At 41.0% G+C, this 21,825-nt stretch overlaps 2 protein-coding genes across 5 annotated transcripts in view; one reads left to right on the top strand and one right to left on the bottom strand.

Moving 5' to 3' along the window:
- afap1l2 (actin filament associated protein 1-like 2) overlaps positions 1–21,825 on the bottom strand; it is a 37,856-nt gene that overhangs the window by 4,221 nt on the left and 11,810 nt on the right. For 3 of the 4 annotated variants that reach the window (XM_056365912.1, XM_056365910.1, XM_056365911.1), the window contains exons 2-12: positions 19,053–19,181; positions 14,890–14,955; positions 12,213–12,304; positions 4,370–4,481; positions 3,673–3,756; positions 2,913–3,124; positions 2,000–2,179; positions 1,772–1,858; positions 1,601–1,685; positions 1,373–1,477; positions 659–867 (exon numbers count right to left, since the gene is read on the bottom strand). In XM_056365912.1, the coding sequence (XP_056221887.1) occupies positions 659–867; positions 1,373–1,477; positions 1,601–1,685; positions 1,772–1,858; positions 2,000–2,179; positions 2,913–3,124; positions 3,673–3,756; positions 4,370–4,481; positions 12,213–12,304; positions 14,890–14,955; positions 19,053–19,164 (1,344 nt within the window). In that variant the 5' untranslated portion in view covers positions 19,165–19,181. The remainder of the gene's footprint in view (positions 1–658; positions 868–1,372; positions 1,478–1,600; positions 1,686–1,771; positions 1,859–1,999; positions 2,180–2,912; positions 3,125–3,672; positions 3,757–4,369; positions 4,482–12,212; positions 12,305–14,889; positions 14,956–19,052; positions 19,182–21,825) is intronic. The other variant, XM_056365913.1, reaches the window with a different exon arrangement.
- Positions 9,030–11,413, top strand: LOC130162254 (kelch repeat and BTB domain-containing protein 13). Its single transcript, XM_056365915.1, has one exon. It carries the CDS (start codon positions 9,799–9,801, stop codon positions 11,305–11,307), a length of 1,509 nt encoding a protein of 502 aa, XP_056221890.1. The 5' UTR covers positions 9,030–9,798; the 3' UTR covers positions 11,308–11,413.

Here is a 21,825-nt window from a genome sequence, read left to right as displayed (position 1 = left end):
AACACTGGACCACGGAAGTTTCAATGTCTGAAATCAAGAATAAAAAATCCATAAAGAAGAAGAAAAACAAACCATAAATGTGTCAGAAACAGCCCTCGAGACTAAACATTAAATTCCATTGCCTATGACCAAATATGCGCCGCAGCAGGGTGGTACTGAAAACCTAATGAAAAAGGGCGTCGCTTTAGTTCCCAAAATCCCACAGTTTTGTAATACACCCCCACCCTTCACACACACATGTGCACACAAACACACTTGTGCGCGCACAGATATTACATAGGTTAAGTTTGATGTCAGCAGAAAGAGGTTTCCCAACGAGGACACTGTCTGTTTCCTGTAAGCAGCTGCACCTCCAGACAGGTTAAACTTCTGCTTATTTTTTCAGAACAACAGAGTGAGGCTCTCATCCGAGGCAAACATGAAATGAGGACAGGAAGCACACATCACGTACACCAGACATCTCGGCCTATTTTAAATGATCTCGGTTAATCAGCCCATGTAGATTGTAACCCACAAGTATTGACACAACCTCACTTTTTATTTTTAGGTTTGAGGGTTAGTGTCACCTCTCACTTTCACGAGGTGACGCATTGTTAAACAGTCTCGTGATCCTAGAGCGAGATGTTGCAAAGTACCAGAACAGACACCGGTCGTCTACCTCTAACGTTGCCACCTGTGTGCCATCCATGTCGATCCTAAAGGAGTACAGGTGCTCAGGGCTGGGGTCGGGCAGAACGCTGCAGCCCTCCAGGGTTACAGCCGGCTGGCTCACTTTTTTGCCCTTGTCCTGGTAAAACCATAGCTGACCGTTCTTGATAAGACACCAGCAGGTCCGCCACTGGCTGTTCACCAGCACGTTGAGGTAGCCTGACAGAGGAAGGGAGAAGGTGACTTCATCGTGAGGTTGCTGTTTCACTTCCTAGTGACTTATAATGTACATGAGTTCTTTAAAGAGTATTTACATGCCAACATCTCACAGCATTTTATTCAAAACCAAGTTCACTCGGCCTTTAGACATGACCAGCGGTTAACTGTGTTTGTTTAATGTCATAAACCAATTGATTCCTATTGGTTATTGTCTAAATCAGTGCTAACATATTGTTGTGGTACTAACTACACAGCACAGAGGACCCCGGAGTGTCTAATTATGACCATGTGTTTTAATCAGATGGCTGCGTAAGAGAAAATATTGTCATGTTTACTCTGGCTTAAAAAAAACCCACAGATATACCTTCTGCTGCTAATACTCATACCATCTGCAGAACACAAAGAGTACTATGTTCCAGGATAGCACCTGCACCTGAGTGACATTCAGCACATGCTTTGGGACTTCACAATATAGCCTGACATAAAACAACAGACCTCCGCTCACCTGAGGTGTCCACACTTTTCTCTGGGCTCTCTAATGAGGAAGGTTTTTTCTTGCCAATGTTCATGAGGTTGCTGAACTTCAAACCTGCCCCGTATTTTTTCTTCACTGTGGAGAAAGGGGGGAAGTAGAACGGTGCTTGGCATGATTATTTACATTATTTCTGCTTTCAAATACCAGAACCATGTCCCTAAACCAGTCTCTGTTGACACTAAATAAGGAAGAACTCACCATCTTTGTTTTCAGGGGTTTCAGCATGACTGTCAGTGCTGCTGCCGCTCTCTGAAGCCACTGAGTATCTCTCACTCAGCTCTCCCTGTGTGTCCACATCTACATTTTAGTCATTTATGACAACAATAGAGGGCAGGCAATCCAACTATAAAATATTTGGATTAAGTGTACCTTAGTGCAGATGAGCCTCGGGGAGTCGGACACAGAGTGCTGGAGGTCACAGCTTTCAGCTGGCTTGGGGCTGATCTCCTGAATCACCTAATGAACGGGAAGGGATTGCTGATGAATGCTGACACATTCACACTGTTAAACGCAGCAAACAGCTGGGTAATAACGCTGCTCCAGGTGGGTTTTTAAGAGCTCGTACAGTAAGAGCGAGGTGATTTTGGCATAGCTTACCTTCAGCCACTGCTCCGTCTGCTCCTTGCTCTGCAGGCCCAGCACGATGGCCTCCCCTCCCACTGGAGTGATCTTCAGCTTGTGCTCTTTTCTCTTCAGCTGCTTCTCTTTGTAGACGACGCTGCAGCCCAACAGACTCACGTCCAGCAGGGGCGTCTGCTCCTTGGAGCTCTTGTAGCACTGAGGGAAGCAGAGATTACACTGACTTACAGTAAGCAGGCAACAGCTAAATTGTTTAACATGAACAGTATTGCCGCACAACATACTTGTGGTATCGTACAGCACTTTAGAATGAATTATGTTTGACACTTAACAAATACCAGCATAGAAACATGTGTCACACCTGAGTGTGCCACCCAGTGCGTCACCATCTACTGGGAGGCTTTTGATGATGGGGAAAGTAAATAAAGCCAATCCCAGTCAAACAGAAATAGGTTTAAAGTAGTCATACTTTTCCTATTTTGATCTTTTTCACTAGTGAAGTCCAGCGTAATCTTTTAGTACAACATGTAAGAAGAGCACCACAGCTGTAATTACGACCATTTAAGGAAAAGTTCACCATTTTGGGAAAATATGTTTGTTTGCTTTCTTTTTAGTTAGATGAGAAGATCGATACTACCCTCATGTCCGTGCACTGGAGCGGGAAGGTGATTAGCTCAAGTTTTTCCAAGAAATAGCAGGTAACTCCTCTCAAAACCACAACATGTAATTTCTTTTTTAATATAGATAAATCCAGGGATTTGGCTTCATCATATTTGCTGACTTTAACATTATTTTTTTGTCCATGTTGAGTGACATTGAAATGTTATAATTACAGGGAGAATATAAACAAACCCTAACCCTTCATGAAACCATCTGTGCTCATGACCATAATTTTATTTTAATTCTGATTTCCTCACAGTCTTATACCCACCAGCAGGCGATGGTCTTTGATGACACACAGCTGTTTGGCCCACTGGCCGAGCCACTTCTTCCTCCACAGGAAGGCGCAGATTCGAGCGTCCTTCATCAGCTCAATGGACGCCTCTGCTGATGGCCACTGGTGCTGCGCCGACGGCGACTTTCCTCTGGTCACTTCCTCCTCATCGTAGGACTCGTATGAGCTACTAACTACCTCCCCATCATCTGAACACAAAAAGCAACGATGCCACGACTGAAGAAATGAGAACCAAAGGCCGGGGGGGTGGGGTGGGGTGGGGGTGGGGGTGGGGGGTTATGAGGGGAGCAAAATGATAACACATAAGAAGCAAAGGTTCATGATGATGGATGGCCGAGTTCACGTTGCAGCATGGGGTGAGTTTGAAGGGAGCAAATGAGGTTAACGCCTGATTTATTGACCTTGATGACTGTCTTCAATGGAGGAGGATTTCCTCACAACACTCAATCAAAAGCAAAATAACATTTTTAATATTGATGGGTATTGGCGGGATAAAGATGCCAAGTTATGATGAAAGGGAAAATCATAACTTAAGAAAAACTGAGGTTAAGATGGAACTGATTAATGAAGCCTGTCACAGCTCTTGACTGAAAATTATTACTTGACATGCAGGACTCCGTTCAAGCTCGACAATGAGGGCCAGAGGACATGCCGGCTTTGCTCGTGCACAATACGCCTCACACAACGAACAAGACATGGCACAAACACACAAGTCTTGTGAGAGAGAGCTAGCTACCCCTGGTGATAACGGCATACACCACACTGTCAGAGCTCTGCACTCGCATCCAGGGCCTTGAGAGGAGGCCAAAACAGTCCAGATCTACACAACAGCATGAGGATGAGGAGGAGGAGGAGGAAGAAGAAGAAGAAGAAGAAGAAGATCGGGGGGAAAAAAAGGGTTGAAAAAATCTAATTAGAAACCTTTTTGTTTTTAGCATTACAGCATCGACGGACAGAGGTAACATTCTCAACAGTCGCAAAGCAAAATAAAACTTTGCAGTAGTTCACTGCTCCAGATTACATGAGGGAAGATCAGTCCGAGTTTAGGCCTCACTGATCTCTGTGAACATATCATAAAATATCATAACTTACCAAATTGCTTATGCCAGAGACGGTCAGATGAGGTTGTGTGAAAAATAACATGCAACCTCTAGCTCAGAAGTGAAGATGGCTGTGGTGTAACGATATTTAATCAATGTACAGAAGCAATTCTGGAAATATTAGAAAAATGGTGTGTGGTGAACACTCTTTCACAGCCACATATGAGGAATTGCTCTCAAAAAACCCCCAAAAAACAACCTCTTTTACAACAAAGCTGCTGATATCCTTTACAGTAGTGATGCAGCAGGAACAGTTCTGCAAGTGGGCCTTGCAGTGTTCCTACGAATCAGGTAGGAGGAAGAAGAAATATGAGATTGAACCAGAGTTCTTACCATTGACAGTTTCCTCGTAGGGCTGCGCCTCCTCGTAATAACTCTCTGAAGTGTCTACGCAGACTGTAGCTGGAAGTGCAGGTAAGGGGAACGGCTCCCGACCCACCACACCCTGACAGATGAGAGAAGGATGGGGAAAAGGGGGAGGGAGGAAAAAAAAAAGAGAAAGGTACAAAAAGAGACAGGGGTGAGGGATCAGATTAATCCATACTCTATTAATTGCCAGATAACAATACAGCCTCCGTATATGTAAGTATTTTCAACAAATGGCTTGAAGAGGAGCATGTACAGGTTGACAACAACAGCAACACACGCTCAGGCACATACACACACATACATTATTAACATGTGTTGTTCCCCCAGGCTGAACATGTGGCTAATCCAGCTGTCACTTCAGGAGTAAAGTAGGGAATTCCTCATGTAACCAATCCCTGTCTGACCCAGTGCACTAGAGAGTTACATGTTTGCCTTCAGGGATGAGTGTGTGTGTGTGTGGGTGTGAGTGTGGGTGTGCGTGAGTTTGTGTGTGGGCCCAGTGGCTTTCCTGAAATCAATCAGCAGTCTGGCTTCACTTCTGTCTGTCTCCTCGTCTCCTGCATGGTAAAGACGCTCTGTCTGTTCCTTCCCATAAGTGCTGGAAACCACCAGACTCTCTGCTGCTTGGCTGCATGAATGAGCGTCAGTTCATTTAGAATTTCTTCATTACTTCTATATCCAGCTAAAGTCAGTAAATCAGCTACACACAGTAATTCAAAATACATTTTGGCGACCTCTGCCATCACTGGAGTTCATTATATTGACAGTGTGTGTTTCTCAATGATGCTGAGTTGTAAATCTGGAAGAATTTCTCTGGATACACCCAAACTTTAAACTGGTGAAATGCATCTTTAACATGTGTCTGTTAAATTTAAATGTTAAGGATGTAAAAATTCAAATGACGTGTTGGCAGTTCTCAGCATAGACAAAAACGAATGAACATATGTGGTAGCTGTGTGCATTAAAAGGGCATCTACACTGTTTAGTAGAACATTCAGGCAGAATAAATGGGATCATTATGACTCATCAGAATATATTGGTGGGGGTGTGTGCTGTTCTACAAGATTGCCCTGTTCAACTTCTCCACGCTTTCTGTGTACCACTTCTTCCACTGAATGTGAAGTCACGTCAGCTGGACAGTTGGAATACTACTGAGTCTCTCGCCAGCCAGTAACTGCTGCGAAATTCTTGTGAAGATCAGAGCAGGTGAAAACATCAATTATTTGGTAGAGAAACGCTGATGTTTTTCTTTGGAAATGTGAACTCATGCACAATGGCTATTTTGCAATTACAAAATTATGCATGTCCGTTATTTAAACTCACTTTCATCGCCCCGCTCTGTGAGACAACTTGTAAGTTTATGTCAGTGGTTTGCAGTTTATTTACAGGTTACACTGGAGTTACATCACCAGGCACTGAAGGATGACTTTCTGACTCAAACACTGCGCTGAAACAAAAAGTTCCCAAATTAGTTCACAGGGAAAAAAAAAAAAAAAAAAAAAAAACTCTTTATCTCCTCAGCCTGTGGCCACAAGTCTCCAGCTATCACACATCTATGTTGGCGTGCTTGAAGATGGGGGAGATATGCAAGTTTTGTCTTGCCTGAAATAAGATGACATACAAGCTCAAAATATTCACTAGCTACCAGTGGAGATGAAATCAATGTATTCTTTCCAGAATAAAATAAATAAAGTGAGATGGATGATGGAGACAGGCTTTAAATGGAAGGAAGATTCATCTGAGGCCAAAGAAAGAAGTAAAAGAAAAATGACATGTGAAAGGAAAGTAAGAAAAAAAAGTAATATTCTGTTATTGTGGCACACAACTATAACATACAGTGAAAGATAAGTCACTTGAGGGTACAGCTCATATGCTGAATATGAATGTATCTATTTGCACAGGTAAATATGGCAAATATTAATGTGCAGGAAGAGGAAAAAAGCCCTGATGTGGTTATTCATTCCCCACACCTACATATACACACGTACATGTAAAAGAAAAAGAAGTTACACTGTTAAAAAACAAAAACGAAAGCTCCTTTTAACTTGATTAGAATAGTAGTTCCATGTTAAATTCATCTTGCATAAGTCTGATATCGTCGGATATTTAAAAAAAGTTTTTTTCTCAAGCGAACTCTGTGAAACCCTCTGAGTCGAATGACAAAAAGCGATTATCTTAACTATGTCTAATGTTTCCTCCCACCACTGATCTGAAGACGCTGTCTGTGCTCCTTCATTTTCACTTTATTCCCCCTAAGGCTCTGTCACATTCTCAGCGAGATCACAGAAATATGAAATATAACTCTTTAGCAGAGGAGCTTCATGTATCATGCAAACCATGCCTGAGGGAGGTCGGCTCCGCGGAAAGAAAAAGTCTATGAGCTTTCACAAAGTCGGACATCTCAAAGTATCTCATAAGATCAGAGTTTGTTTAATTGAGATTGGAGATCAATCGGTCAAAAGCCTGCTTGGTTATCTCTTCACTGTAGCCACGTAGTCAGAAAAAGCTATTCCCTTCCTGCAATTTAACTCTGCAATCAACTTTGGGAGTTTGATAATGTCTAATGTGTAGCAATTCTTATTCTCCATACAAGAAAAAAATGAATAAATGAGAAAAGATGCAGTAATATATATTGTGTTTGGTGGTTTCCAGCCTGTGGTGGGTCTTCACTAACAGATTAACTAGATCAGCTCACGCCAACAAAATACGGAAAAATAAAATCTGATGTGTATGTTTGTATAGAAATCTCAAAATCAAGACTTCTGACGTGGATTCTCAGACACAGCCCCTGTAAACAGGGAATCCCCAGCTTGTAAGCTCTTTCCCAACTATATCACATCAGCAAACTAACACATTTCCAGTAATACATTGCAGATGCAGTAAGCTGTCATAATAACTGGCGTCATGTTTTGCGGCCTGCATACTGTCATAGTAACGAACACTTGTTTGTGTGATTAGCCCGATTGCCAGAAAGTGGAGGAAAAGGATCCACGAAGACATGTGTGGCACAGAGATGTTATCCATGCGGTTCAAAGAGGATAACATCGGTTATACATTATGGAGCATGTTGAGGAATTTTCATAATGCAAGTATCAGCAAATACATACACGTCTTCGAAATGATGCAACCATGAGAAAATGTAGAAACGAGTGAAAGTGTGTGTCAGTGATAATGTCTTCGTTTTGTGCATATTGGCTCACTGGTACGACAACAGCTGTGTCACATCTGTGCTTTTCTTGTCTGTCATGAAACAGCACTTTCACCATTAGACTGTGTTTTTGCTCAACTTATTTATATCCAAGCATTTTGGAATGGTAATAGATTCATCTCTTCAGCACCACAAAAGAAGAAAACAACACTGTTGAGTCCCATAAATACTTCAAATAACAACTCAGAGGTAAACTTAAATGTCTCTGTCAAAGGCAGACCTGCTCTGTGTTCCAAATAATTCCCTACTTACTGGTGCACTAGTGCAACAACAAAAAAAAAAAACACACTAATGCAACTTTACTTCTCACTGTAGAGTTAACTTTTGGATATCTGATATAGAGATGACTGAATATTTGGGGCTCGGCTCTGGTTTAAGCCTTGATACAGAACAAGATGGAGGATGCCATAAATCACAAGAACAGAATGGAATTAGGCCAGTTTCTCAATGATGGACATAAACAAGTGTTTGGATCCAGAGATCCAGCAGAATTTCCTGATGCTAACTTGTTGCAATAACACTTTATTGCGTTTTTTTTTTTTTTTTTGAAATGATAAAAATCTGGAAGTAATCCATTAAATGGAGATTATTTGAAATGATGTGACCCCAGAAGTAAAGAGAGACAGCTACAAAAGCTCAAGTTGACAGGGTCTTCATAAGAAAAAGTGATTCTTCTGAGAAAATCATTCTGTAAAGAATGGAGCATGCACATACACACGACAGTACTAACAGTTTAAACTGTTCCACAGTGAAAAAAAAGCAGCAGTCTAGGCATCTGTTATTAATTAAAACAAAGAGCCAGGCATTCCAGAGCAGCAGCAGCAGCACCCCCCACCCCAAGCGCCCACCCACCCTTATCTCTATCTTCTTTCTTATTCTCTCTCCATTTCACTCATCTCTAAAAACCAGAGCAGCCTGTTGTCTGAGCCAAGGCTAAAGAGGAGCCATTCCAAAGACCAGCTGGACTGATATGAAAAAGAGGAGGGAAAGGGGAACATGCCAGGTGTGTGTCTGTGAGTGTATTTTTTTCTCCCAGAAGACTTTGCAAACTCTCCAGCTCTGTAACAGTTACTGTAGCCCTCAACCTTTCACTTCTCACACACACACACACACACACACACACATGCTCACCACAGAAACATCGGGCAGAAGGAGTGGATTGAGGAGTTGGAGCATAAATAACAAAGCAAGGAGAGGGGGGCAGCGGAGGAAGAACAGGGGTGTGGTGGAGGGGCTTTGGGTAAAGAGTGGGAAAAAGAGCCCGAAAAACGAAGTCAGAGGAACATGGAAAATCCCTGGTTCCCATGCCAAGAATCCGGCACAGCGAAAACACACGCACACACATGCACACACTCACACACAGTGTATCTGAAAGCCTGCTGGGAGCTCAGAGGAGAAAGGGAGAAGGTAGTGATAAAAATAATCAGTGCAGCTCAGCTTCGGAAAGCCAGATTCAGGAGAACTCTCTGGGCCTTTCCTATCTCTGCACTGGTTGCAACGTAGTAACTGGTTGGAATTTCTAAATCTAAAAGTGGCATGAATGAAGATGGGGGGAGGAAAAAAAAAAAAAGGCAGTAAATGTCAGCTGCGTGGTGGGAGGCAGAAAAACAGAAAACAAAAAATTCACATGACACAGATTTTCAACACACTGTATTTATTTTTCCCTGCTTGGGAACACTTCGACCTCTGCTAAACCTGTCATAGTTTCAGGTCCAGATTTTTTCCCCCCTCCCATAGGCATTTGTTTACAAGTAGCCAACTTAAAATGTTTAACTATAAATAAAGAAGAACTTTGTGTATAAAACTAAAATAGTCATGTAAAACAAAACTGGATTTAAAGGGGTAACGCTGGCGAGTGACATCATCATGAATAATTCAGCAAATACTTAGGCTAGCCAATCGTATTGTGGTTATGATAATCACCAGTTGCCGGCAGCCACACTACCGCTTACTGTGCATGTCAACAGTTTTCCTTTCCCTGCCTGACGCTTGCAAGTGGCACAGCTGCTATCTATAGTCCAACTCTATTTTCAGACCATGCAGACAGGACGCAATGGAACTCACACAAATCTTTATTTACCGTCCAGTCCTGGGGAAAAAAAGGCTAATCTACATCCAGGTCACACGCTCTATTGTCACTTGAGAGACTGTTTTAGGAAGAATAAAGACCCCGTTTTCGGAGATCATGGAAGTAGTTGAACGCCTGAGAGATATTCATGCCGAGAATGCGACCCTTGATCCGGAGGACGGGGAGCACCAAGCGGGCTGGGTGAGAGTGAGGGTGGAGGAGAGCTGGTTCACTGTGGAGCGGGCCTTGCTGGCGAGGCACAGTGACTACTTCTGTGCTCTCTTTCAGTCTGGGATGAAAGAAAGTCGCCAGGACAGAGTCCACCTGATGGGAGGAGTGCATGCAAGGGGTTTCCTCATTGCCCTGTCTGTCTGCAGGGGAGATATTCCCACCATCAGCGACCCGGATGAGCTTACAGAAGCTGTTGAGTGTGCTGCTTTCCTGCAGGTTGCATGCTTGGTGCAACATCTTTGTGACATAATTGATTCAGACAATTGCCTCTTGCTTTACTATACGGCCTCCATCTTTGGGGTACATGCACTGTTTCACAATGCAGCTCTTTTCCTTTGTGATGCTTTTGATGATTTGAAGGAAGGAGCAGAGAGTACAATTCCTGAAGACCTTCTTCAATATTCTAAGTCGTTGTCTCCCACTACTTATATTGCTATAGGCACCCACTCTCCTTCCATGGAGCTGCTACATGACTCCTTTAGGGTTGTTTGCTACCTTGATGAAAGAGAGGGGGAGTGGAAGCATTTAACTAACCTCCCAACCCTCTGTAGCACCTCCATGGCCGGTGTGGCAGTGCTTGACAATAGATTGTACATTGTAGGGGGAGTTTACGGTTATGGTAAGGACACGGTGGACAGCAGCTTTTGTTACAACCCGGACACAGGGGTCTGGACTGCTCTTCCTGGACCCCAGCAACCAAGATACGACTTCACCCTGCTGGGTCATGAGGGCCGGCTCTATGCCATTGGCGGCGAGGTCCAAAAACAGATCATCTCTACAGCAGAGAGTTTTGACACTGAGAAGGGAGAGTGGACATTTATACAACACGCACCAAGACCTGTAGCGTCAGCAGCGTGCGCTGTTGCAAGACGGAGAATGTTTGTTTGCTTCTGGAAACCACCAGATACCACAGATATCTACGAATATGTGCCGGCGAAAAATGAATGGAAACTTGCCACCACAATGATCAGACCTCAAAGCTATGGCCATTGTATGGTAGCCCACAGGGACAATTTGTATGTGATGCGCAATGGGCCTTGCGACGATTTTCTGCGCTGCCTAATGGACTGCTACAATATCACGACAGGCCAGTGGACAGCCATGACCGGACACTACATAAACAGCAAGGGGGCGCTGTTCACTGCAATGATAAGGGGGAACTCAGTGTTCACAGTCAAACACATGCTAACCCTTGAATACACCATCATTGGAGATGGATGGAAGCCCCGCAGGCAGATGAAGGGATTTCCAAAGAGTGGTTCACTGTGGACGTGTTTACTCAGGCTTCCCAAGACGGGACCAGTTATACCACAGCTGGATTCAAAAGGGAAGGAAGACGAAATGTCTTTGCCAGACACATCTGAGGGATTTGTGGAAGCTGTACCACAACTGTGAAATTACAGCAAAACTGAAAAACAATGTGATGTTTTAGTGTCGCTACACACTGAAGTACAAGAATAATAAAAAAAATCCCTGATTCTAAATGTTTCTGGAGAATGCATCATGACACAAATGTTCTTCATTTCAATGCACTCACTTTCACATGTAGTCACACACTGCACACACACATGCACACATGCTGACACCAAACATTTGTTCTGATTAGCAACAGCTGCTACTGTAGTTTATATTAGGGGAGGCCACAGTGCATGTTTGTGTGTGTATGTGTGTGTGTGTGCAAAGTTCAAAGGCACTGATGGGATGTCCTAAACCTCCCATTCTCCACGTTTTTCCTGAAGTCACACTGGGCCAATTCAGGAGCCACCGGCCTCCCAGTCAACATAAAACTCAGCTTTCTCACACATTCTTGAACGCTCCCTTGCCCAGGTTTGTTACCCCATGAGCGATTAAATACCTGTTTCTATGGGAGAATACATTTCACATAGCCTCAGGCTTGTAACTCTGAGGGTTGTGGGAAATGTTTTTTGTCTTGTATGGTCACAGAATGCATTTTTTTAGTACATTAAAAACCAGTGGAATTCTCTGGCATCATGTGATATCAATCCGTGGACCTTTATTTTGAATACTTAAGGTGCTTAGTGATGGTAATGGTCTTACTGTAACAAAAGACCTTAATACTGTCAGTAACAGTTAAAGCTGGAATTTGTCTTTGGGCTCCTTTTGCATAATGTTTAATATCGTGATTTCCACTGAACTTTCCCATGTACCCATGTACTACTGGGGTCGATTATGCCATTACCATTCCCACCACAGTGACTCAAAAAGCTATGTGTGTATGTTAAGCCAGATCATTTCACATGTTAATCCGCTCTGATGGAATCGAGCTGGTAATCACTTACTGTTCTGGGGGGAGGAAGGTCAGGAAGGCTCTTCTGTGGGACGGGGACACATTTCGCTGCTTTTCCATTCAGCAGGCCATCTGACCTGTCATCTAGGTCATAGAAGCAAAGAGTCGGGGATTCAATGATTAACAGAAATCCTACCTCTTACATTATATTAGCTAAACATACATAAATGCGAGATAAATGAAAGAAATGGTTCACAATGCGAGTTTGAATTTAGTCTGTTTTTAGAACAACACAATCTCCAGATGTCCAGACATCTCCTACACATATCAGTGCTTCCTAGTATCCCTATAACACTCGCTGTGAGCACAAGACCCTTCACTGTTGTATTACAGTGACCAAATAACCCAAATCAAGGAGAAGCATTTGTATGGTAGGAACAACCCTATTACACAAAACACACACCACAGTACAGGAAAAGAATTAAAACAAGGAAATGAAAGAACTACTCTACGCTAACTCTACATTGGTTCTAGCAATGCCCAATGCTTATGTACAGCAGTGGTTCAACATTTACATTTTTGGCTTTTGACTCCCTTAAGAAAGTTGTTTGATATTTTGGGAAAATAAAAATAAATGAAATGATCTGTAAAGCTATAGCTAGGAGACGCTTAGCTTAGCTTACTGCAGCATAAAGACTGGACAGGGGGAAATAACTAACTTTTCTCAAACCTTGCAGGTATAATATGTTAATCATTGAGCGTTACTATGAGCGTTGTTACCTTTGGACACAGTCATACTAGTTGCTTTCCTCTGCTTCAAGTCTTTCTTTCTGCAGCTTCATAATGAATGGACCTAATATTTAGTGTACAGATATGGGAGTGGCATCAATCTTTTCATTCAAGTTTCGGCAGGAAGGCAATTAAGTGTATATCCCCAAAATGTCAAACTGTTACCTCTACCTGTTCAGGGAGCTTCAACCCCCAACTTGAAATGATAAGTATATGTCTGCCAATGTTATTGCCTCCCATTGTGTTCTACTTCTGCTATCCTCGAATCTTTCACTTAGTTTCTAAACAACTTTTCTTTGAAAACAAACAAAAAAGAATCTCTTGGCCCATTGGAGCTCATGACTGCGTTGCACAGGACATTAACAAAAATTTCCAGTTATGCAACTTCACTGTAGGTCAAAGTCTTGTTGTATCATCATGAGGATGGGAAACAGGCTGAGCTGATTTAGCCTACAGCAAACTGTGTCAATATTCCTACAGATTGCATGTGTAATAGTAGTGACATATCAATAGCTAATATAACTTAACAATGTTTTGTTAAATCCCCTCATTTGCATGTGGTACTGAAAGATACAGTTCAGGTTTACCATATTGTTACTTATTAAGAAACCTCAACATCTCTCATGTCTAGTCCTCAACTTTCCATCAGTCTGTGTGAAAGAAAACCTGTGGCTTTTGCTAGAGTTGCTGCTGAAAATATGTGTTAAGTCTAGAGCTCATTGAAACCACATTCTTCATAACTGTCCAAACAAAACAGGTCAGTCTCAGATGGTGCAGAGCAATGTAGAAACTGACAGGAAATGGTGGGTGAAAGGAGGGGAGTTGAGGGGGTTGCTTCTTGTTGCAGCTTATTCTCATGTCTGCTAGTCACCTCAATCATGTGAAATTGAATATGAGCTGCAACAACTTAACAAATAGGCACTGGTATTTGATCACCTTGGACAAAGTGGCATAGGCCTATCATTCCACAACCAACGATCCTTTACAGAGATAATGCATTCCAAAGATCAAGCCAAATAAATCTGAAATGCAAGATTATAGGTATTATTAATTGCATTTATGTTGTAGAAATTTAACGTGTACTTAGATACTTAGTCCCAGTATCATATACTTAGATAGAATGTGTACAGAACTTTGCATAGCTACTTTAGCTTAATATTTGTATTGAGTACATAATAACATAAGACCCAAATCTAAATTTAAAAATCATTTTATGAAAATGTGTTGCTTACTTAATGGTTTAATTACTTCTAATAAGAGTCTACTGCCTTGCTAGTGGCTCTGGGAGGCCATAGTTACTATGGCACAGTGGTGTTTGAACTGAATGCTAACATCAGCATGCTAACATGGCCACAAGGACAATGTCAATATGGTGATGTTTAGCAGGTAGGCCTATAATGGTTGATGGTAAGTTTAGTGGGTTAGCATTTGCTAATTAGCCTTGATGGGAATGCCATTTGTTTTGTAGGTACTTTGTCATAAACCTGTAGAAAAATTTGAATTTTGACCTACTGGTGGCACAAGATGAAGTTAAGTCTACCTGAAGTCACCACACTCAATAGAATTCAGTGTATCTGCACTAAAGTTCATTGACTGAAAAACAAAAATGTCACTACACTACAGGAAAAGTCAGGAGTCACCAAAATAGTTAGGATTCATCCTCTGAAGAACATGACTGCCTCTACAAACTTTCATGGCAATCTATTTCACTAATGCTGAGATATTTGAGTGTATCAAAGTGGTGAACCAATCAACTGACATTATACAGATTAAAACCATGCCACTATTGAGGCTAAAAATGTTATATTACACCGGTTTCAATAAGAAAAATAAAATCTTTTCTGTATAGATCATATATCAGCTACCTTTCGGAAAAAAAACACCAACCATAACCAAATATCAGTACCACACTTCAGAGAGGAACTTTTTGAAACTCACACCTTTGTCGCCTTTGTCCTTCCCAGTAACAATCACTTTGTTCATGTAGATGTACTCCTCATCAGTGCCTGCAATGAGTGAACAAAATATGGTTAACACTTCACATCAGTGCACTGCAGAAATGTGTGGGTACTTACGACAAATGCTAAAATCTTGGTAAATTAAGGGAACTACAAATTGACTCTTAAATGCAACCAAACACTAGACACTTACAGTATTCTTAAAACAATCTACCACAGTTTCTTTATTTCATAATATGAATGAAAGGAAGGTCACTGGGTGAAAAATTAATGGAACTGTCCAAAGTTGTAAAAAAAAAGACAAACAAAACTGCTTCACCTCTCTGGCTCATGCACAGTTCTCTAAAGGACTGAGCTCCCATACAACGGTCTCAAGCCTAGGAATCATTGTTGCTTTTATCAGACCGAACATACATTATTTTATTGCTGATTGTCAGGAATACCCTTGTAGGGACAGGTGAGTACCCAGCTGACTCCCAGAGACCTCTGGATTTTATTGTGAAAAGTTGCCCACTTTAAATATACTGTACTTTGGCTAGTGCATTGTTGCATACACTCGGGTTTGTTCATTTGTTGCCAAATCTGGGAGATTTAGGATATAACCATGTGCAATAAAAGCTCATTGTCATGTAAATTCTACTAAATTGAATCTCCAATTGAATGTAACTGGAGCAGCTCAAAAACCTGACACTTGGCTTGACTTTCTTAAAGTTGTGTTGCACTGTAGTGAATAGCACTGAAATAGACCGCCGCATATGTTGTACACAAAGTCACAGCTACAGTCACAAGAATAGCATGCATATTTTGCTTTTGAAGGAATTTACTTGTAGCATTGATGGAAAAATCTGACTCCAGCTTATGGTGCCAAACAAACTTTCATCATGTTTGTCAAAGGACCAGGATTAAAGGAGAATTTCAACCAAACAAGTGGCCCATTGTGCAGACAGATGGGCCCATTATTGACACCCACTCTTACCGTGGCAGGCATTCATCGGACATTAGTCAGAAAACTCCTTGCCTGTACAGATAGAGCACTGTATAACGTCTATCTTTGAAGTTTTTGAAAATCCTACAATGACACATGCAATTCAGCTCCTGAACATGATCCATCTGCTTGGACCAGTCTAGTCTTCCAAAGAGTTTACATTATATGCACTTAATGCCTGCATGGAATTTACAGTATATTCACAAACAGTAATTGGGATTGGTCCAAAAGTAATCAGCTTTGTTTTATAGGCATAAAAAAATGACAGTACCATTTAATTAAAGTGAAAATAAGAAAATATTATAATATAGACAGAGTAGTGGTTTCCTGGGAAATTAGGTGCTTTACATTTTGAAAGGAGCTGAATGTCACTGGACCGCCATTAGAGGCTGAACTTGACTTCTCTTTGCCCTCAAATACAAATATTTACAGGTCAGCGTGAACAATCGTATCATTTAGGAAATAAGCGGAGCTGATAAAACCTAATGTCATGCGCTAACGCTGAAGTCAGCTCACTGAGAAATGGACTGTGTTTGGTTTAATGTCGGTCTTAACATGGTGGAGTAATTACAAGCTGGCAAAGACATTGCCATAACATTGCCACATAAACAGTTTGGATGAATGTCTTTTCTCAAACAATAAACCCTGCGGTTTTGCCGTAGAAGACTCCAGCTGGTTACTGGAACCTGTTTTGGGAATTTGTTCTGGAGCTGCAGTGCACTTTTGAGGAAGGTCGTTTGATTCAATTAAATATTTTAGCTGACTACGTTTATATCCTGAGAGCAAATCAAACAAATCTCTAACCTTGGGTGATACTCCGGAGAAAGTTTCTCCTTTGAAATAGATATCGTTAGGTGAAATCAAACAGCAGCAGAATGAAACGATGTTTTGCCTGTACAGTGAAACCAGATTTTAGGGGAACAGAGTTGAGATGCTATTTATAAACTGCTTCTCAAAGGAAGTGAGCATCCCCAGAGGATAAATGCAGCTTCGGAAAAATGATACAGCTTGGAGCCAGGAGAGGAAGTATGGAGAGACGAGTCCAGGACCTGAACATGGAAAAGCGTGACTGCTTGTGTGTGCTGGTAAGTGTGTGTGTGTGTGTGTGTGTGTGTGTGTGTGAGAGAGCGACAGAGAAAGACAGAGGGCGAGTAGCAAAACTCTTTTTTTTGCCTCTTTCAGTCTAAAAGTGACAGTGAATGGAAATTGGGTCTCTAAAAGCAAAATGTCCTGGATATTGTTATCAAAGTTTTCATAAAGCAAAAATCTTGCATCAGTGTGGATTGTATGCAACTTTTCTCTACCATTACATGAAGCTAAGGTTTCTGAGGGATCAGCAGTGTCATTCATTATAACCAATTAATCACACATCCGGGGGCTGAGGTTTGGATGAGGCTCAGTGTCGGATTGGTTCACATTGTAACTAACTGACTTCCAGGCAACATAAATCACATCAGCCCACCAGCAGTTGCACCATTTTCATGTTGCGTGTCAGTGCCAGTGAGTTTTAAAAATAAACATGTCATTAGCTGTTTGACAGGATATTTTAACAGACCATGCATCATTTTATGATGGAGCAAGAGGTACTTTGTTTGATTTTATCTGGCCTGTAAGCGTAAACTAATAACCGCAATCATTCACAGAATAGAAATATCAATCTGATAATCTTGCAGGGTAGGTAAAAACGCAGGCAATAATATTTGATTCAGTCACCGCAAAGTGGTATTAAGCAACCAAAATGGGATGAAAGACCCCAAGTGTATTTGTTAATAGAAGCCTACAAGAGTATAATTATTACATGATGGTTACTGAAAGTTTAAAATAGCAAAGTAATACCAGAGTGGGTTGCTTGATAGATTCTCTTGGACCAAATTGCCGACAATGTAAACTTATTGAATTGTGGGAAACGAAAGGCACGACCGCATGTTACATAAGGTGCTTTGCATAAAGAAAGACAAACTGCCAGTAAGTCTATAAAGCTTTTGAATGACTGGCAGTTAAACATTTGTGGTTAAACCTCAACCAATGTAACTGTCATGTAATCACAAATACCGCAACATTAGGAAACACAAGAAAGGAAGAATTATAGTGCGGCAAAGCTTGTGACTGCTTATGTTGTTGAAGAGCCTTGCCCTTGATACCTCTAATAATAGCAGAATACATACCTATTTTTCTTACGTTTGCAACACACTATGATTTACATGTTTATAGCCTAATGGACTTTGTGCTTGACCTTTTCAATGTACCTGCTTCAACTTATTAAAAGTACCAGCTAAGATATTCTGCAGCCTTGATAGGACGATGTCAATGTCAACTCATAACATAGAGCAGGTAAGACTTTATCACTGCAAGGAATGATAGATTATCTGAGTAAAAAAAAAAAAATCTAGTGTTGTTTACACGGTTACACGAAAGCCTGGAATATCAGAAAGGTTCTCTCCTCAGTACAGAGATCAACAGCCTTTAATCAGTTTATTTATAGTTTCTAATTTCTGACTTTTTTCAATATAGTTTCACAGCTAGAAATGTAACAAAAAATGCTAAAATAAAAGGCATTCAAAGGTGTTTTTGTTTGGTTGACTCAAACATTATTTCAGTCTCTTTTAAACTCTCTCTTCCTCCAGTGTAATTTTCCTTATATGTTGTAATTTTATTATAACTTCTAAGAGTTTCCAACCTTTCACTTCACCGCCTTTTTTGTTTTGTCACATGTGTCAAAAAATATGTAAAATCTCCCTCAAAATATCCACCAAGTTCAGTTCCTGAATAAAACTGTAGTGAGGACAGGGTCATGCACTTTCAGAATTTTATTTCCTTTTATTTCTACATTGCCATGTTATAGTTGCAATTTAAGTTAAGGTAAGTTCAAGGTTTTTTTTAAAGGCAGTGAGTCATGGTAAGCACTCCCCATAGTTTAATGACTGCTCTGGCACATATCAGTGGAGCTCAACTGATACAGTGGATGTTTTCCAGACTGTGCTTCATCTACAGGATACTAAGCTGGAGAGTGTAGTCTAATCCACATTTTTTATAAAAAATCTAATTTGTTGCAGTGCTCTACTGTAGCCTATATATACATAAGTCTGTAGTCAGGTCTGTAGTGCCTCGCACTCTGTTTAACAACCCACAGCTCTACTCTTGACTGTTTTTTTCCACATACCATTGGAGTCTCTGTAGGACTGGAGGAGATCGGACAACAAGCCCTTCTGGATGGTAGCATTCCCACTCAGGGTCTCCTTGTCCAGGATGAGCAGGAAGCGGTGGAGCTCCATCAGGAGCTGGTCCAGCACTGGAAGCACAGACATACAAGAGAGTCTCAGAGGTATAACGAAAAAAAAAAAAACTCCTTTATGTCAAATGAGTTTCTTGGTGTGGAAATATTCATTACTGTCAAAAATAATGGCTTTAGACAAGGACTTCCCATCAGCAAGACAAAGAAGAACCATGAGAAATATAAAACCTCTGAAGTTTCCAGGCAAAAATATTCAGAATATCATACTTTAATTTATGGCTGAGAACTGGGAGTTCAACTCAAGGACATGTCTTTTACCATTGATTTCAGCTGCATGTTTGTTAGCTGTTTTATTCTCACTGTTTGGCTTTTGTGCTTTAAGCCCCACGCTATATGCCAATATTTTACATGGGAGAAACTGTTCAGAGGTTTTCAGCTGGCAACAGTCAATAACAATCCAGACTTTATGTCATTCACTTATTTCTCTCTTGCATTTGTTACTGACAGTTGTAAGTGTTTTTGAGGTTGTTCTGGGAGTTGTACGGGTTTAGTGAAAGGTCAAGTCCAGAGGTAGGAGGAGCCTGGGCCCAAGTCGGCGGGGCCACTGTGTCTGGGTGCATCCCACACACACATCCTTCAGGGGTCAGAGCTGAGCTCACATCCCTCTTCACTGTGTGCGGAGGCCTTTGTATTTCCCTTCACTCTCTTTAGGCCTCATGAATAGGCCCCTTGCTACAGTGGGCCTCAGTATGTGAGCACTTCACCAGAAGATGAGACAGAAGGGGAATAAAGAAGAAAGACTTTATTAAAGGAAAAGGTGGGGCAAACATCAGTGGTGGTGAGTAAAGTCCCCCCAGAATGTATGCCATCGCCTTTCTCACATGTTTCTTTAATGTCTCTGTATTGTAATGGGCTACAGCTATGTACAGCCAATGTTAAAAATAGACATAAAATTCAACACCAGGAGACAGTCATTAGTACATACAAGGTAAAATGTAATTCCCAACAAAATGTAATTTTCTTCAATCAGCTGTGTATGAATAGCAACAGTAGGCTTTACAGAGTAATCTGGCTATTATGATTAACTTGTCTAATTTAGGCTACATTTCTAACAGCAAGGTTATTACTGTAAACTTAACCTAAAACCAAGCCAACACTATAAAGCATTTTACTCAGAATAGTCTGACTTTTGTAAGTACTGAGCTAGAGACAGGAGGCTATTATCTTAACTTAGCATAAAGACTGGAAATAGGCTCTGTCCAATGGTAACAATCTGTCCACCAGCACCTCTAAAGCTCCTCATAAATTAGTTTGTTTAATCCACACAAAAACTAAAGTGTAAAATCAATGCCACACTCATCTGTGCAATGTATTGACCTAGCATCAGAAGGCGACTAGCTTTGCTATATATATATAACATATAGACTGGGAATGTGAGGAAATCACTAGCCTGGCTTTTTCCAAATTTTCAAATCAAATCTATTGTCAAATCACAAATACACCAATAAAAATTTGTGAAATTCTTGGGTGGGATAAAAGCAATTAAAAATAATAATAAAGTGCAATTTTAAAATAAAGTATGAAATATATTTTAAAAAACCCATAAAGAACACATATAGATGTAGCAGCATTATGGTAAGAATGATCCCAACAATACAACAATAAAGTGCAACTACGAGCCATGAACAAACTGGTTGACTGGTGGGACAGGTGTTAAATGCTGGTGACACACACCAGCACCAGTCAACCAGTTTGTGGACGGCTCGTAGTTGCACTTGTGGGTTGTTGTAGGAAGTGTAAAAAATTCTCTGTCATTTCCGCATCAAACAAACAATATACAACATGTTAATTACCAAGCGTTAGAGGCGCTGCTAGCATTAGTTGTATTTTTTAGCTTTGAAGAGAGCTAGACTAGCTGTCTCCCTTTGTTTCCAGTTTTTATGCTAAGCTAATTGCCTCCTGGCACTAGCGCAATACTTACAGGCACAAGAGGATCATACTATTCTTTTTAAGTTGACAACTGGGAACTGAAACTGCACTAAAACTAACCTGTCTCCACAAATAGACACTCACATCACTTTATAGTTTTAAGCACTTCCAGTCTAGATCTCTAAATAACAAATCATTAATAGAATTAGATACAGTAGTAGGTACATATTTTGACATAACAATAACATATACTAATGCATTCTTGAAGTAACCACCTTCCTAACAAAATACAGGACACATCAATAGTCAGGACACAGCCGTCTTATCCTTGACACCCAAACTGCTGTGACTAAAAGTAAAATTGAGTTTAAAGCCAAAACAGAAACAAAAACTACCATTTAAATGTGAAAATCATCTGACTGTTCTCAAGAACTGAACTTCACTCCACATAAAATAACAATGAATTTCTAAACTATTACAAGAATAATAAATTGCTCCTCTCTGTTTGAACTCTATTAAAAAAACTGCCAGCTCATCTGTTTTAGTGGCTCCTTCCGGCTCAAACTGATCACTAACCAGGACTTGCGGTGGAATATGTTCATGCCCTCTCCTCCCCCTTCCTACACTCCCACACATCAAAAGACCTCAGCAAAGCAGGAAATTTCTGCAACATAAGGTGTCAGACCATGGTAATCTTTGCCTTTCGGAGATGACGAGAGGCTTTCCCAAAGCTAAAGCAAACTGGGTTCTTTTTAATGACTCCTACTCAAGC

The sequence above is a fragment of the Seriola aureovittata genome, chromosome 21 (genome assembly GCF_021018895.1).
Source record: "Seriola aureovittata isolate HTS-2021-v1 ecotype China chromosome 21, ASM2101889v1, whole genome shotgun sequence".
NCBI lineage: Eukaryota > Metazoa > Chordata > Actinopteri > Carangiformes > Carangidae > Seriola > Seriola aureovittata.
The sequence above is the reverse complement of the archived record's forward strand: the minus strand, read 5'-3'. Positions and strand labels throughout refer to the sequence as shown.